This window comes from Cricetulus griseus, chromosome 6, assembly GCF_003668045.3.
Source record: "Cricetulus griseus strain 17A/GY chromosome 6, alternate assembly CriGri-PICRH-1.0, whole genome shotgun sequence".
Taxonomy (NCBI): domain Eukaryota; kingdom Metazoa; phylum Chordata; class Mammalia; order Rodentia; family Cricetidae; genus Cricetulus; species Cricetulus griseus.
The window spans coordinates 84,799,734-84,816,322 of NC_048599.1; the positions used below are offsets into that span (position 1 = coordinate 84,799,734).

The 16,589-nt window shown below is 55.4% G+C and overlaps 3 protein-coding genes across 6 annotated transcripts in view; 2 read left to right on the forward strand and 1 right to left on the reverse strand.

Annotated features, from left to right (window-relative positions):
- Dgkz (diacylglycerol kinase zeta) overlaps positions 1-10,593 on the forward strand; it is a 30,041-nt gene extending 19,448 nt beyond the window's left edge. For all 4 annotated transcript variants that reach the window (XM_027422491.2, XM_027422492.2, XM_027422488.2 and 1 more), the window contains exons 5-31: positions 1,440-1,496; positions 1,796-1,864; positions 2,636-2,707; positions 2,797-2,913; positions 2,991-3,062; positions 3,158-3,253; positions 3,486-3,568; positions 3,667-3,727; positions 3,814-3,927; positions 4,014-4,154; positions 4,651-4,729; positions 4,897-4,952; positions 5,062-5,124; positions 5,219-5,292; positions 5,375-5,486; positions 5,805-6,004; positions 6,279-6,379; positions 6,488-6,567; positions 6,659-6,728; positions 6,855-6,895; positions 7,454-7,593; positions 8,319-8,350; positions 8,600-8,643; positions 9,163-9,283; positions 9,355-9,388; positions 9,596-9,695; positions 9,915-10,593. In XM_027422491.2, coding sequence (XP_027278292.1) covers positions 1,440-1,496; positions 1,796-1,864; positions 2,636-2,707; positions 2,797-2,913; positions 2,991-3,062; positions 3,158-3,253; positions 3,486-3,568; positions 3,667-3,727; positions 3,814-3,927; positions 4,014-4,154; positions 4,651-4,729; positions 4,897-4,952; positions 5,062-5,124; positions 5,219-5,292; positions 5,375-5,486; positions 5,805-6,004; positions 6,279-6,379; positions 6,488-6,567; positions 6,659-6,728; positions 6,855-6,895; positions 7,454-7,593; positions 8,319-8,350; positions 8,600-8,643; positions 9,163-9,283; positions 9,355-9,388; positions 9,596-9,695; positions 9,915-10,031 — 2,346 coding nt within the window. In that variant the 3' untranslated portion in view covers positions 10,032-10,593. The remainder of the gene's footprint in view (positions 1-1,439; positions 1,497-1,795; positions 1,865-2,635; positions 2,708-2,796; positions 2,914-2,990; positions 3,063-3,157; positions 3,254-3,485; positions 3,569-3,666; positions 3,728-3,813; positions 3,928-4,013; positions 4,155-4,650; positions 4,730-4,896; positions 4,953-5,061; positions 5,125-5,218; positions 5,293-5,374; positions 5,487-5,804; positions 6,005-6,278; positions 6,380-6,487; positions 6,568-6,658; positions 6,729-6,854; positions 6,896-7,453; positions 7,594-8,318; positions 8,351-8,599; positions 8,644-9,162; positions 9,284-9,354; positions 9,389-9,595; positions 9,696-9,914) is intronic.
- Positions 10,594-10,697: 104 nt separating this feature from the next.
- Positions 10,698-13,553, forward strand: Mdk (midkine). The gene is made up of 5 exons (XM_027422494.2): positions 10,698-10,928; positions 11,927-12,003; positions 12,139-12,306; positions 12,402-12,563; positions 13,232-13,553. Exons 1-5 carry the CDS (start codon positions 10,852-10,854, stop codon positions 13,255-13,257), a joined length of 510 nt encoding a protein of 169 aa, XP_027278295.1. The 5' UTR covers positions 10,698-10,851; the 3' UTR covers positions 13,258-13,553.
- Positions 13,512-16,251, reverse strand: Chrm4 (cholinergic receptor muscarinic 4). Its single transcript, XM_035446387.1, has one exon. It carries the CDS (start codon positions 16,109-16,111, stop codon positions 14,675-14,677), a length of 1,437 nt encoding a protein of 478 aa, XP_035302278.1. The 5' UTR covers positions 16,112-16,251; the 3' UTR covers positions 13,512-14,674.
- Positions 16,252-16,589: the final 338 nt, after the last annotated feature.

Here is a 16,589-nt window from a genome sequence, read left to right on the forward strand (position 1 = left end):
CCCCATTTGTTAGCTTTTTGTACCTTACTCTCTAGAATGAGCTTCGCCTAGAAGTGAGGTTCATTAAATATTACCTAATGGCATGAATTATCAGGTGGCCAGTGTGCCATTTTACTGTGTCCAGCCTAACATTCAGAAGGGCCATTGTGGGCTGGGGCTACAGCAGTTGTCTTGCATGTGCAATGCCCTGGCTTCTGTCTCCAGCTCCAGAAAATAAAAACACAACAGTTGGGCTGGAGAGATGGCTCAGCGGTTAAGAGCACTGACTGTTCTTCCAGAGGACCCAGGTTCAGTTCTCAGCACCCACAATGCAGCTCACAACTGTCTCTAACTCCAGGGTCTGACACCCTCACTCAGAGATACATGCAGGCAAAACACTAATGCACATAAAATAAAAATAAATTATTTTTTAAAAACCACAACTGTCAAACTTGCAAATGCTCAGCTATGACTGGGCCCATCTGTATAAATGCTGCCTCTGTAAAGATATTTTCCAAGGGCCATTTTCCAAGCATGTCTGTGGGAGTGAAAGGGAAATGCCAGACCAGGTGCCGTCAAGACAGGGACTAGGCCTGGTGTGGAAGGCACGAACTCTCTTGCTTTCCAAGTCCAGGCCATCATGTGACACAGTCTTTAAGAACAGAAACGCCCCCAGCAAGGCTCGTTTGGGCTGGTTTCTCCAGTCCCTGAATTACATAGTGAGGCTTTCCTGTGACTCTTCTGAGACTGAAGCAGGTACTGTTGGGGAAAGAAAAGTAGGCACGTATCCCTGACTGGGCATAGTGGAGCATGCCTGTAATCCCAGCATTTGGAAGGCAAGACAATCTCTTCAAGTTCAAAGCCAGTCTGGTTTATGTAGAGAGTTCCAGGACAGCCAGGGCTGAGTGAGTGTGTGTGTGTGTGTGTGTGTGTGTGTGTGTGTGAGAGAGAGAGAGAGAGAGAGAGAGAGAGAGAGAGAGAGAGAGAGAGAGAGAGAGGAGGAGAGGGCAGGAGAGTAAGGGAGGGAGAGAGAAGGAAAATACAGCTCCATCATGGAAGATGACCATGAACCTGGGTTTAGCACATTGGCTAAGGGACTCTAGGGGTCAGACTGTACAGCCACAGGAAGGATTGGTTCCTGCCTTCACTTGACCTGGGAATACTGGAAAGTGAGAAATAAATAAGATGAGCAAACGGTGTCCCACTCACCACAGTGTGAGGTGGATATGACTCCCCACCCTCTCCCTAGCTTCTCCATCCCTGTATCCTAAATAAGAGAGGGGAAAAAAAAAGAGGAAAGATCCCTATAGCCAGTGGTCAGGAAGGCTTCTGAGATGGGTACCCATGTTCCAAGGTGCTCTTGGGATGATTTGGGACTCCACTTGCCTGTGAGGTTGACTCAGGAGACCTTGTCCAAAAGAAAGCTCTGACATTTTTCTGGTCACTACAATATTTCACAGATCAATTTTCGCTGTAAGCCATCCTTCCGTGAATCAGGCTCCAGGAACGTCCGTGAGGTGAGTGTGCAGGACAGCAATGAGGAGCAGGGAGGCCCAGGTTCCTGAGGGACCCTCTGCAGTGCCTGGGGAGTGCCACCAGGGGGTTCCGCTTCTGGGCTAAGGTTCTGAGTTTACCCAGAGAGAAAGTCAGCTGTCCTTGGTAGAATTCAGCCTTCCCTTCAGATGGTGGAGAAAAGTCTATAGTCCCTTTATCTCTCTACACGGGCATGAGAGGGCTTCCTGTAGAGTTAGAGAGAGTTCAGGGCCGTACCTGTCCAGCCCTCACTCATTCCCATGACCTTTCTCCCCTCCCCCAGCCAACCTTCGTAAGACACCACTGGGTACACAGGCGACGCCAGGATGGCAAGTGTCGGCACTGTGGGAAGGTAAGAGCCCTGTCTGAGAGCACCAGCTACGTGCAGCCCACTGGCCCTCTGTATCCAGTGTAGACATTGACAATAGCTCAGAGTGAAGTCTCAGGTTTGTCTTTGAGTTAAGCAAGGAAGGGAAGATGATTTTCTTTTGATGTGGGGTGTCTGACCTTTGAACTTGCAAGAGACCCTTTGAGAACCAAATTGACTTCTCATTCATTAATTCAGTAGTTTCTTAGGGACTGTTGTGTGTGATCAGTCTCTCTGCCTCCTATGGACTGACTGCTCGGGACATCTTCCTCACACAACACGGTTGCTCGCCCACCGTTGACTGCTTGTCTGTCTCCCTCAGTAAGACAGACTCTCAGGAAGGAGGGCCTCATCCCACTGTGCTCTACACACAATAGCCATTGATAATGATTTGTGGACAGGGCACAGAACTTTCATGGGGCCTGTCTAGGGCAGGGGGCAGGAAGGAAGCCTGAGTTGGGCAGATCTCCAGAGAGCATACTCAGCACTCTGCAGTTCTTATGGGCTCTTAGCCAGGCTTCCCAGCTCTGTCCTTAGGGCTTATTTTATATTTTGAGGTTTTTTGTTTTTTTGTTTTCTCTCTCTCTCTCTCTCTCTCTCTCTCTCTCTCTCTCTCTCTCTCTGTGTGTGTGTGTGTGTGTGTGTGTGTGTGTGTGTGTGTGTGTGTGTGTATGTGTGGAAAGGTTGGCAGCACCAGCAGCATAGCTGGGTCTCTACTAGGCCACCTTGTGTCTAGCCACCCTGTCCCACCCACAGGGCTTCCAGCAGAAGTTCACCTTCCACAGCAAGGAGATCGTAGCCATCAGTTGCTCCTGGTGCAAGCAGGCTGTAAGTGGCCTCTGAGCCTGTGCTGGGCTTCTGGTGGGTCCCCAGTCTCATCCTGGCCTGGCTCAGCCTTGCTAATGGCTATCTTCCAGTACCACAGCAAGGTGTCCTGCTTCATGCTGCAGCAGATTGAGGAGCCCTGCTCCCTGGGGGTGCATGCAGCTGTGGTTATCCCACCCACGTGGATCCTACGGGCCCGGAGGCCCCAGGTGAGCCCTTTACTCTTAGCACCTCTCCCCCATGGGACCTTCCAGTCCCATCTTACCCACACCCGAGTCCTTTGCAGAATACCCTCAAGGCCAGCAAGAAGAAAAAGAGAGCATCCTTCAAGAGGAGATCCAGCAAGAAAGGACCCGAGGTTAAAACTGGGCAGGGGTGATTGGGACCAGGAACTGGAGGGGGCAATCTTTCCTCCAGGATAAGAAAGCACCTTACAGGCTTTCTGTCTCTCAGGAAGGCCGCTGGAGACCCTTCATCATCAGGCCTACACCGTCCCCCCTCATGAAGCCCCTGCTAGTGTTTGTGAACCCTAAGAGTGGGGGCAACCAGGTAAGCACAAGCTTTCTACCCATAGCCATGGGTGAGGAGGTGGCCAGTGTTACCTACCTGGCTGTTCTCAGCAACCATCTGGGGCTTCAGCCTTGCTTTTCCAGAGACTCCGAGAAGACCCTGTCCCATCTCATCATTTAATATAGTTGGTTCCACAACCACGCCCCCTCTCTGTGTGCCCCTGACACCTTTCCTTCATGCCTTCCTCATTATCCCTGGCCTGTCCCTGCAGGGCGCTAAGATCATCCAGTCTTTCCTGTGGTATCTGAATCCTCGACAAGTCTTTGATCTGAGCCAGGGGGGACCCCGGGAGGCGTAAGTACTCCACCAGGTTCTCTGAGACACTGGGGGCTTGCCTCGTTCTGGCTGTGTCACATGTCTCCTGACTTTGTTCCTGTCCTCCCCTGGCCCAGGCTGGAAATGTACCGTAAAGTGCATAATTTGAGGATTCTGGCTTGTGGGGGTGATGGAACGGTGAGTTCTGTGGGCAGGGCACAGGCTCGATGCACTACTCCCCCATTTGGGGAATGACTGACCCACTTTGCTCTGCCCTCCTCCAGGTTGGCTGGATTCTCTCCACCCTGGACCAGCTGCGCTTAAAACCACCGCCCCCTGTGGCCATCCTGCCCCTGGGTACTGGCAATGACCTGGCCCGCACCCTCAACTGGGGTGGGGTAAGTGCCCTTCAGAACAGGGTTGCCAGGGAGGAAGGGCATCCTTTGACCACAGTGAAAGCTCAGTCTCAGCCTCCTTCCACCAGGGTTACACAGATGAACCTGTGTCAAAGATCCTGTCCCATGTAGAAGAGGGGAATGTGGTACAGCTGGACCGCTGGGACCTCCGAGCAGAGCCCAACCCTGAGGCTGGACCCGAGGAGCGAGATGATGGAGCCACAGACCGGGTAGGTCAGCCAGGGTTACTGGGCAGGGGGTTCATGAGTCTGGGATTCTTAAGGACCTGACTGGACTCTGTCTATACAGGTAGACTCTATCTACCTGGTTCTGGGAAGCTGAATTCCCAGGTTTTCACATTCTGGCCTCTTTCTGTCCCAGGAGCATAGTGGTGCCATTACAAGCTGGTTTCTTACTCAGCCTCCTGGCACATGCTAAGTGAAGGCCTCCAGTATGCCCGGCTCTGTTCTAAGTCCCTATTCCTGGAGTTGGTGCAGTATATGGCGTGTGGGTACACAGTGCTGTAAGGACCCAGCAGGTCCTCCAGGGAGCTGCCCTCCCATTTTGAAGAGTAGGGCCTCCAATGCAGTGCTGCAGGGGTGATTGGGGGAAACACATTGTTCACTTGACACAAAGGCCTTTAAAAGCAGATGGCCTGAGCAAGGGCCTTGGGAAGAGCTGACACCCAAGTCACCTCCTCATTTCTACACCTTGACATTTTTCTAGCTGCCCTTGGATGTCTTCAACAACTACTTCAGTCTGGGCTTTGATGCTCATGTCACCCTGGAGTTTCATGAGTCTCGAGGTTAGCATCCTCCTACTAAAGGAACCTTGGGAGGCCAGGGCAGGCATGGAAGGTGCAAGAGTGTCCCAAGGAGGGCCAGACCTTGCTCCCTTAGTCTTCCTTCCCACCCTGACCTGCTGGGAAGCACCAGCAGGTTGACTGACATCACCACCCCTTGTTTCTACTAGAAGCCAACCCAGAGAAGTTCAACAGCCGCTTTCGGAATAAGATGTTCTATGCTGGGGTGAGTCTGGAGCCAGCCAGCTGTGTGAAGTTCACAGGAACCCTGTGTCACAGTGGTGAGGGAAGGCCACTGTCACAAGTTGATAACAGACACCTTCTGTCTCCTACAGACGGCCTTCTCTGACTTCCTGATGGGCAGCTCCAAGGACTTAGCCAAGCACATCCGAGTAGTGGTGAGGAGGCTGACTGGCATACATTGGAGGGCCCGGTAGGAGGGAGGCCACCTGGGTACATGTGTTCTCTAACACTCCCTGGTTCCTTGTCCAGTGTGATGGAATGGACCTAACCCCCAAGATCCAGGACCTGAAACCCCAGTGCATCGTTTTTCTCAACATCCCCAGGTGAGGAAGCGGGGCTCCTGTGGGCTCTGTTGTCGCGTTCTGCTAAGTCCATGCCAGAGCCCATCCGTTGCCCTCCCCTTAGGTACTGTGCAGGCACCATGCCCTGGGGCCACCCTGGGGAGCACCATGACTTTGAGCCTCAGCGGCATGATGATGGCTACCTCGAGGTCATCGGCTTCACCATGACATCCTTAGTGAGTGCTCCTGGTCCTAAACTGTCTCTGTCCTTCCCTTCATGAGCCATGGTAGTCACCTAGGCACCTTTCTTGGCCTAAGACTCCATGTCCTCTGTTTCCTAGCTGGACAGTGACTCTCAGCCTCCTTCCTCTGGATGTAGCTGAGGGCATTTTTACTTCCCATCTGATGTGGGAATCTTCAATGCCTCTGTCTTGTCCCTCCATTCTGCATTCTGTCTGGGGTCCCCTTTTGTGTTTATCCCCTCACCAGAGCATCGCTGGAAAGAGCAGAGCTTGCCCCACCCACCACCTGACCTGAGCATTCTGTGCCCACAGGCAGCACTGCAGGTGGGTGGGCATGGAGAGCGGCTGACCCAGTGCCGAGAAGTGCTGCTCACCACGGCCAAGGCCATCCCTGTACAGGTGGATGGTGAGCCCTGCAAGCTTGCAGCATCACGTATTCGAATCGCCCTTCGCAACCAGGCCACCATGGTGCAGAAGGCCAAGCGCAGGAGCGCTGCCCCACTTCACAGCGAGTAGGTCCTATGTTAGCCGTCATGAACTGTGGGGCCTGGAGTCAGGCACTGCTTTACTTGAGTTTTGGTTTCCTGACCTTCAAAGGGGAACTTGTTAGATAAGAGAACAGTTGCTTAGCATGCATGAGGCTATAGGTTGCCCTGGCATCTAAAATAAAAGGCTTTGGGACGAAGGCAGGATGCCCCTCTGAGTACCTGGCCTTGTCCTCATCTGGGGAATGGTATCCTAGGCAGGGTCCTTGTTGAGTTCCCTGTCATTGGCCCCACCTTACAGTCAGCAGCCAGTTCCCGAGCAGCTGAGGATCCAGGTGAGCAGGGTCAGTATGCACGACTATGAGGCTCTACATTACGACAAGGAACAGCTCAAGGAGGCCTGTGAGTGGCAGCAGGGCTGGGGGAGGGAGGGAGGGAGGGATGGATAGCTGCTGGGCTGCCTGCACACATGCAGCAGGGACATGCAGCTAAAAGGCCTCTATCCTCCAGCTGTGCCTCTGGGCACCGTGGTGGTCCCTGGAGACAGCGACCTAGAGCTCTGCCGTGCCCACATTGAGAGACTCCAGCAGGTAAGCCGTGGGAGCAGGAGCAGGTAGGACACGTGAGCTTCTATCCCAGACTAGCTGTGGCCCACCATGACCTTTGCTTCTGTCTCAACAGGAGCCCGATGGTGCAGGAGCCAAGTCCCCGACGTGCCACCAACTATCCTCCAAGTGGTGTTTCTTGGATGGTAAGTCTATCTTGAGGGGTCAGTTCTAGGCAGCCTGGGCTCTGTCCTGCTAGTCCTCCTCTGGGGGAACCTGGTCTGGGACAAGGATGTGCATGCCTCATACTCAGCCAGCCATCTCTTCTCTAGCCACCACTGCCAGCCGCTTCTACAGGATCGACAGGGCCCAGGTAAGCACTGCAGGCCTTCATCCACAACCAGTCTCTGTATCCCCCACACTCAAACCTGTAGGCAAGCTCCACAGAGTTAGCTGCACTAGCCAAGCATGCTCACCACAGCTCCATGGCCATAATATACTCACATGCCTGTGGCTGTGGATCACATGCCCCCACCCTCCAGGAACGCACAGCGATGGTGCCAACAGAAAAAGCTGGCACACCCAGAAAAGGCTTTCTGGGTGGGTGGAAGGGAGGGCCTGGAAGCACAGTGCTATCCAGGGAAACAGAAGAAAATAGCCGGGGATGGATCACCTGGCTTAGCCGTGGGAAGTAGTTGTTGAGCTGGTGAATGCCACATACAGAGGTCAGGGACCAGGCAAAACAACAATGGAGCTGGGTGGGAAGAGGGACCCCCCCACTCTCTCTGCTGCCTCCCCTCATGTTCCTGCTCTGAGAGAGCCTTCTCTAGGTCTGCTGCCTTGCTTCCCCACCCCAAGCCCCACCCCCATCATGGGGACTAAAGGCCATGTGCCTGGCACTGACCCTCAGTTCTAACCCCTCCCCCCACAGGAGCACCTCAACTATGTGACGGAGATTGCCCAGGACGAGATTTATATCCTAGACCCTGAGCTGCTGGGGGCATCAGCCCGGCCTGACCTCCCCACCCCTACCTCCCCGCTCCCTGCCTCCCCCTGCTCCCCCATACCCCGGTGAGTCCCAGAGCTCCCCTAACTACCCCCTCTTAAATCTTGTCTGTTGGCTGCAGGCTTGGATTTGGGCCTTTAGCCACAGCTTGAGCACTCAGGAGCACCAGGCTCTGTCCCTCTACCGTGATGCTCCCCACCATCTGCACACTCCTCTCCTCTGCACTCTGCTGCCTCCAGGCCTGTTATTCAGAGTGCCTCAAAGTGCAGGTCCAAACAGGCCACTCCCAGCCTCGAACCTCTTTTCTCAGCCCTTCAGTCCCAGGCCTCTTGGCCTCTCTGAGCCTAGCCTCTCTTCCTGTCCCTTACCACTGGTCCCTTGAGGTCCCAGGCCATCCTCTGGACTTCTGCCCCTGCTGCCTCCCACTTGTCCCTTCTCAGACACCCCCAGTGTCAGCTTGGCTTTTCTTTCTCAGAGGGATTTTTTCCAGGAATGCCACCTGAAGGTTGGAAAGTGTCCAGTCCCCAGTCCCCAGCTGCTTGGTCACACTGCCCTGTTGTGTTTTAATAGCACTTCCAAATTCCTTATTTATTGGTTGGCTTGTGTCTCTGAGCTAGGATGTAAGCTCCAGGAGGGCAAGGTCTGTCTGGCTCCCTGCTTGTACCCCACAGTGTGTGATGTGCAGTAGGCACTCAGTCAGCTTTAAACAAGGAAGACCACCATGGTTGGGGCCAGGGAAGGTGGCCAGCTGGGTTGAGCCAGGTCACAACCCACCCTGTTCTATTTGCAGGTCACTGCAGGGGGATGCTGCACGGCCTCAAGGTGAGGCCTCTTCCTTTCCCTGGTCGTATGTATGAGGGAGGTTCAGTGGGTATCGGGGTTCACATAGAGTTGACAAGCACAGCCATTGAGTCCCATGTGATCACGTTCCTGTACAAGCCCAGCCTTTAGCATATATGCCCCAGCAGGCGCTCTCCATGTTCAGTGGTACATCATCACACACACTCTTCACACATCAAGCCATGCCCAGGCCTCTGACCTCAGGGTCTGATGGACAGATGTTCTGTGCAGGTGAAGACCTGATTGAAGCCGCCAAGAGGAATGACTTCTGCAAGGTACTAGTCAGACTTTAGCCTTGCCCCCGGAGCCTCTGGGTGCTATTAGGCTCTGTCATCTATCATCAAGTGGTCTTCCATGGGGTTACCCTGTCTAGGTGACTTACTACTAGGGGCTACCTGACCCAGTCTTCCTGTCCCTGGTACTTGGAAGGGGGTCAGTCAGTCTTAAAGGAACCAAGGCTTGGTTGGCCGTGCATTTTAGGGGAGTCCCTCACATGTAGGATGATAAAAGACTTGTGTCTCGAATGACACCCAAAGAGACCCTCAGAAGCCAGGTGTGGTGGCACACGCCTTTAATCCCAGCACTCAGGAGGCAGGGGCAAGGGGATCTCTGTGAGTTCAAGGCCAGCCTGGTCTATGTAGTGAGTTCCAGGACAGCCAGGACTACATAGAGAGAACCTGTCTCAACAACAAAAGCCCTCAAAGGCTCCTAGCGTGTAACTTGTGTGAGCCTGTGCCTGGGTCCTTGCTTGTGGAGGGAAGGAGACCCAGCTCTGTCCTGCCCGTTGCCCTCAGCTCCAGGAGCTACACCGAGCAGGAGGTGACCTCATGCACCGGGACCAGCAGAGCCGCACACTCTTACACCACGCAGTCAGCTCTGGCAGTAAGGAAGTAGTCCGCTACCTGCTGGACCATGGTGAGCTGTGCTCCTGGGGCTGGGGGGAAGGAGGGAGCTGTCAGGTTCTCAGTACCCTTTCCCTCCTGCAGCACCGCCAGAGATCCTTGATGCTGTGGAGGAGAAGTGAGTATCTGGGACATAGGCCCCTGGTTCACCTGAAAACCACCTTCCTTCAGTCCTAACCATTTGGTCACCCAGAGCCCAAGAACCCTTTCTGGTCAGCATGGGGTACCCCGCCCCCTCTGGCCAAACTCCTGCCCTTTATGATGGCTGTTGGGAGACAGCTGGTTAGAGGACTACAAGTGTCCACAACCAGCCCCTGCTCCCCAGCGGGGAGACCTGTCTACACCAGGCAGCTGCCCTGGGTCAGCGCACCATCTGCCACTACATTGTAGAAGCTGGGGCCTCCCTCATGAAGACAGACCAGCAGGTAAGTTGTCTGGCAGAGCACAAACCCACCACCCTTTGCAAAAATTGGGGGCAGGGCTGGGAAATTTGAAGCTGTTCTGAGCCAACACAGTCCAGGCCCTGAGAAACCTGAGCCAGTAGGGGAAACCTTGTGACCTGTGAGGTTATCCCTCCCCCACAAGCTGGGTAGAAGAGCCCTTGCCCTCTCCTAAGGCCTTGGGGCCCTTGCACTCTTCTCCAGGGTGACACTCCCCGGCAGCGAGCTGAGAAGGCTCAAGACACAGAGCTAGCTGCCTACCTGGAGAACCGTCAGCATTACCAGATGATCCAGCGGGAGGACCAGGAGACGGCCGTGTAGTTAAGGGGACCACGGATCAGCGAGGGACACTACCAGAGGACTAGAGCTCCTCTCCTTGCCCACCTCACTGCCACATTCCTGTGGGATGGCCATGGGGGGACCCTGCCCTAGGGAAGGAGCCCCATGCCACCCCCCCAGAAGCCACTCAGATCTAGGGCTGGACTCAGGAGCTGGACTCTCACCTGTCCCTGGGTTCATGGGGAACAGGAGACTGGCTGGGCTGGCTGGGTCTCTTCAGGGCAGCCTTCCCCTCACCACAGCTGATGGAAGGGCAGGCCAGAGCTCAGCAGCGACAGGGAGGCCTGCTGTGAGCCACCTGGTTCTTTGGGCTGTCTGGAGGCTTCTGGGCGCCTAGCCCTTCTATCTGCCCCACCCACTCTGGGCCCCCCAGAAACTCAAGAGCCTGCTGTATTCATATGCCCGCTGCCCTGCTTGGCACCCCCCTGGCGATCCTCATGTACCCAGTCATTTCATTTTGGACTGTATGGCCTGGGGTGGGGGGTGGGGCTCCCACGGTGACTTGTTTACAGCTGGGTGTGACTCAGTAAAGTGAATTTTTTTTCCTTTCTTGTTTTCTTTTTTCTTGTGTGGGTCTCTGATAAGCAGCGTCGTATGCAGGGTTAATTTAGGAGTGGGGGAGTGGCAACCAATATCTCAGACTGTTACGGGGGTCCCTAACTGCAATGAGTGTGCCCGGCTCCTGACCTCTGCCTAGCAAGCTTAGGCTCTCAGGGCCAGAGGCGGAGCTGATTTCCTCTGCTTCCCGCTCCCGCTGGGATGATAACAATGAAAGTAAAAGAGGTGGGGCGGGGGCCCAGGCATGGGTTCTTTAGTCCATTGGCCCTGTGCCCTGGAGCAGTCCCCTCCCTCTGGCCTGTACTCGGGAATCTGGTGGAGGTGAGCCTGAGGCCCCAGGGTCAGGGGTGGGCGGTTATCACCTCCGGCAAAGCCCGGTCTGGAACTTCTCAGACAACCTATGTCAGCTACAAGGTTTACCAAACTCAGGCCTGCGGGCCTCCCCTCCCCCGCAGCGCCCTTTCCTCCAAACCTGCCCTAGAAAAAGGGTCTTGAGGCTTACTAGCCCCCAGCCATCTGGGGTCCCGGGTACCCAGCTCCCGGACACATCAGAGCCCTTCCTTGCCCTCTGAGTGAACTGATCCCCCAAAAGTCGGAGATGGGCCAGGCGTCGAAGGGACGGGTCGTGGGTGCAGAGGCCTCCCCGGGCTTGTGACGCCAGGCGGACTCCGGGGCCCCGCGGAGGGCAAGCGAAATGGTGACCTGAGAGCTGTCTCGGCTGCTGGAGACGAAAGGGACAGGCCCAAACCAGGGAAGGGGGAGGAGGTAAAGTGCTGGGGCTCCAGAGCCGGTGAGAGTGGACGGGCAAGACGGGGGGGGGGGGGGGGGCAGGGCCAGAGATCAGAGGTGAGGGGCACAGGCGCCGGAGCCCCGGCTCTGCAAGGGGAGTAGGGGGTCTGAGGAGGTGCGGGTTTGAGGGGAGGGGGCGGTTCTTCCATGGGGGGGGGGGAGGGGGGGAGGGCGGGGGCCCATGTGACCGGCTCAGACCGGTTCTGGAGACAAAAGGGGCCGCAGCGGTCTTAGCGGGACGGGCCATAGCGGGAGGGAGCGAAGCATCGCACCGGCAGTGAGCGAGTGAGCGCGCACAGCAGCCGTGGCCTCTGTCCCTCCAGGCTGCTGCCACCAAGGAGGCTGAGGCCGGGGGTGGGGGGTTACGCCGAGTCCCGAGATAGTGGCTTCAAGTCCTCCCTCCGTCGCCCCCTTGTCGGCCCGACTCTTTGGGCCTGGAAAGTGGGCCAAGTCGGGGTGGGAGGTCTTTCCCGCGGTCTCCAGCGGGGAAGGGAATGAGCAAGAAATTCTAACCCAAGCTTTTCCTCTAGGATGCAGCACCGAGGTTTCTTCCTTCTAGCCCTTCTTGCCCTCCTGGCGCTCACGTCCGCCGTGGCCAAAAAGAAAGGTGATGGGGTAGGGCGGGCTCGGGAGTAAAGGAAAGGCCGGGGACGGGCAGGTGAGGCCGTGTGACCTAGAGATTGGTTTCCGAGGGAGTCTCCGGGCACACCACGGTCTTAACTCTGTTCCTTGCACCTTGTAGACAAGGTGAAGAAGGGCAGCCTGGGGAGCGAGTGTTCGGAGTGGACCTGGGGGCCCTGCACCCCCAGCAGCAAAGACTGCGGCATGGGTTTCCGCGAGGGTACCTGCGGAGCCCAGACCCAGCGCATCCATTGCAAGGTGCCCTGCAACTGGAAGAAGGAATTTGGAGGTGAGGTGGGGCTCAGGAACAGGGCAGGAAAGCAGGGCAGGGGGACAGCCACAACCCTCCCCGTTTCTCACTCCGTGGGGCCGCTCTCCCGCCAGCCGACTGCAAATACAAGTTTGAGAGTTGGGGGGCGTGTGATGGGAGCACTGGCACCAAAGCCCGCCAAGGGACCCTGAAGAAGGCTCGCTACAATGCCCAGTGCCAGGAGACCATCCGTGTGACCAAGCCCTGTACCTCCAAGACTAAGTCGAAGACCAAAGGTCAGTGAATTCGGTGGAGTTATGGATCTGGCTAGTGACTTCCGTGCCATCTCTTCAAAGCACTCAGAATTGGGAATGGGCAGGGCCACTCCCAGGAGGTGCTAAACCCTCTTTGCCCAAGTAGGAACTATTTCTGTTGGCTCATCCAACTTGGGTTCCTGGAAAAGGCTTGTCTTTGTCACGTGAGGAGGTAATATTAGGTGGGGTCAGGGAGGAGTTCACTGTGCCCTTAAAACTATAGGAAAGATGTCCCAAAGGGTCATGCTGCTGCCTGACCCACAAAAGCTATTGAGGCTAACAGAGGTCCGTCTGCCCACTTCCCAGGTGAGGAACATACTCTGGTCCTGACTGAAAATAGAAAGTTGAAAGCCAGGCATGGTGACTCTAGCCTGTGATTTGAGGGCTGAAGCAGTAGGCCTGCCATGAGTTTGGGGCTACAGAGTGAGACTATGTTTTTAAAAAAAAGAAAGAAAAAAAAAAAGGTGTGGGGGATAAAAAGTTGAAGGACTAAGAAAAGACTTGGTGTCACAATGGCTGCCCTTTTCCACCACTTGCAAGTTAACTGGTCAAAGACCACTAGGGGGCAGGATTTTCTCTCCTTGATGTACTTCACTGTTGTGGATGGGTCTCAGCCCTGGTCACAGATGCGTTTCTTTCTTGTTTTCCAGCCAAGAAAGGGAAAGGAAAGGACTGATGTCAGGATGCTGGAGAGCCTCTGGCCTTACCTGGGTCCCTGAAGGAGCCTTCCTCTTCTGTGGGCCCAAAATATAACCCACCAGTGCCTTTTGTCTTCCTGTCAGCTTTGTCAATCACGCCTGCCTCAGCCCTCTCACGCCCACACCAAGTGCCCAAAGTAGGGAGGGACAAGGGATTCTGGGAAGATTTCGCCTCCCCACAGAGGGATCTGATTCCCAGCACCCCATTTTGTTCTCCCCACCCTGATACCTGTTACTAAGAAATAAATAAAATGTGCTCACATTTTTTCTCCAATAAAAGCTTCTTTTTTAATATATAAAAGCCCCTTCCCAGGGAGTTTGCCATGGAGTTTTGTTGGGGGGGCGAGGGGGGGAGATGGGCTGAAGGGAGTTGAGGGTTACCAGGAAGTGTTCCTGGAAAGAGCAGAACATTTATGAAAATGTCTTCCAGAGCTCTCTGGGTGTCATCTCTCCCAGGGACCAAAGGGCTGGGGTTAGGGAAGAGAACCCAGATTGAACGTTGCCTCACCTAGTCAAGAGTCTTGGTCCAGGCTCTTGCCAGTCTGGAAGGTTCTCACTGGGGAGAGATGAGGGTGCTTACTCGCCTTACCTGCCACTGAAGCCGGTGTGGATCACCAAGTTCACCCTCCCCACCACACACACACCGTCATGCAGAGGTAGAGGGGATACTGTCCTTCATTTGAGTGTGACCTAAGAGGGCGGTGCTCTTGACAGTAGGTCCACCACTCTTTGACCCAGTCTTGGTCCCCTGGAGTCATAGCTTCTTGGCTTGGCTTCCCAGTTGCCCAATCCAGATGTGACTGAAGAGTCAAAGGGTACCTCAGCCTGGCTTTACCCCGCCCAGAGCCTGGCTGAGCAACTACGGCAGGAAAATCTCTCACCCTGGAGTGGGACCTGGGGGCCGGAGAAGGACTGAGCCTACATGCGGGGGTGTGGGGTGTGGGGGGGTGTGGGTGTGGGGTTGCAGGGAGCCAGAAAGCACCAATTACAGCAGAACAGGGTACCCCACCCTTCCAAGCCTGGCTCCTTTGATCCTCTCAAGATGCCCCTGACCGCTGCTCTCCTAGCCATTCTTCGGCCTCTGCTGATGGTTGGCCTTGACAGAGCAGCTGCCTACTCCAGCCATTGTCCCCCATCTTCCTGAGGCAGGGTGACAGAGAGGGGACAGGTGGTGCCAGTTCAGACCCTCCATGGACTGAGCCTCCTGGGCTTCAGTAGAGCTCTGCAATCCAAACCCAGCAAAGAGCCTCTTGTGCCTCACTGTCTAAGAGACCTGTTCTCTTTAGCAGATGCGAACTCAGAATGGGGCCGCCTACTCTCTCCTCCACAGCCGGTGAGCCCATGTGGTTCCCCGGTACACTCATGACACCAGCACCTCCTAGGACACCTGCCTGTCTACCTGGCTGTGCCGATGTTCCGATACTGGCACAGCAGGAGGTGCCGGAAGGTCTTTTTGAAAGTGGCATTGCAGAGTGCATAGCAAGCAGGGTTAATGGTGCTGTTGACGTAGCAGAGCCAGTAGCCGATGGACCACACCCTCTCAGGGATACAGCTCTGGCAAAAGGTGTTCACCAGGACCATGACATTGTAGGGTGTCCAGGTGAGGATGAAGGCGAGCAGAATGGCAAAGATGGTCCGAGTTACTTTGCGCTCCCGGGCCGCCATCTGTCGCTTCTTTCGCACCTGGTTGCGAGCGATGCTGGCGAACTTTCGGGCCACATTGGCTGCTGGGCGCATGCCAGCTGGCGTGGCGGGTACAATCTCGATGGCTGTCACACACTCATTGCCCGTCTGCTTTGTTACAATCTGAATCTTGGACCATTTGGAGGCTGGATTGAGGGTTCGTGGCTGCAGGGTAGGGGCGGGCAGGGCTGGTGTGGTGGCCTCTGTGGTGGACAGTTCTGTGGGCGGCCGTTCCTTGGTGTTTTGGGTGGCACTGCCCGAGCTAGACTCATTGGAAGTGTCCTTGTCGGCCACTGGGCGTGGAGGCGGGGGCAGGGCTGGCGGAGGGGCCTCTTCCAGCTTCCCGTTGCGCAACTCCTCTCGAGAGGCGCCCCCTGGTGGAGGTTTCTTGATACTCGGCTTCATCAGGGGGCTCTTGAGGAAAGCCAGAGTCTTGGCCTTCTTCTCCTTGGGACCCTCAGGTCGATGCTTGTGGACTCGACTGCGACTTGCCAGTGAGATGTGAATGTACAGCACCGTCATGATGATCACGGGCAGGTAGAAGGCAGCAATGGCTGTGCCAAAGGTCACTGCCGGGTTGGACAAGAACTGGATGAAACACTGGTTGTCAGGCACTGTCCTCTTGCCCACCACAAACTGCCAGAACAAGATGGCAGGGGCCCAGAGCACAAAGGACAGCACCCAGGCAGCAGCAATCATGAGGCCTGCCATTTTAGTCGTGCGGCGGGCAGGGTAGGTGAGGGGTTTAGTGACGCAGAAGTAGCGGTCAAAGCTGATGATGAGAAGGTTCATGACAGAGGCATTGCTCACTACATAGTCCAGGGCCAGCCACAAGTCACAGACCACCGCTCCCAGGGGCCAGTAGCCCTTGATGATGTACACGGTGTAGAGGTTCATTGAGAATACACCTATGATGAGATCGGCACATGCCAGGCTGAACAGGAAGTAGTTGTTGACTGTCTGCAGCTGCCTGTTGACTTTGATGGACAGCATCACCAGGATGTTACCCACAACAGTCACCAGGCTCAGAGAGCCTGTCACTGTGGCAATGAACACCATCTCCACTGTCTCCAGGTGGTTGTGGGTTGCTGTGACGAGGCGCACAGACTGATTGGCTGAGCTGCCGTTGACTGGTGTGAAATTTGCCATGCTGGATACAGGTGGGCAGTGGCTGCAGGAGGAAGGAGACAGGGAAGGGGTGAATTGCCGATGAGGATGAGGGGTTACGCAGAGGTCACTGTGGCAGGAGGAATTTCATCCAGGAAAATGTCAGGGCTCTCTAGCCCACTGTTGCTCAGTTTTCACTTGCTTTACTGAGTGCCTCATAGGGGCCAAGCGCTGTAATCAGCTCGGGGCTGGGATTACAGAAGCTAATGAAACACACATGGTTCCTATCTCAGAATGGACAACCTAGTTTGGGGAAAGATAGAAACATGTGAGGGGAGGAAGAAACTGAAAAAAAAAAAAAAGAAAGAAAAGAAGGCAGAGTGAGGGTAAAGGGAGTAAGTCAGAAGCTAGGCCTCACTCTGCGAGTGATCATGGGCCTCACCCCAGGAGATGATGGTATGGTGACAAGGAGGCAGCCTTGTGAAGAGCTGTGGCACATGGCTGGGATAACGGCAAAGGC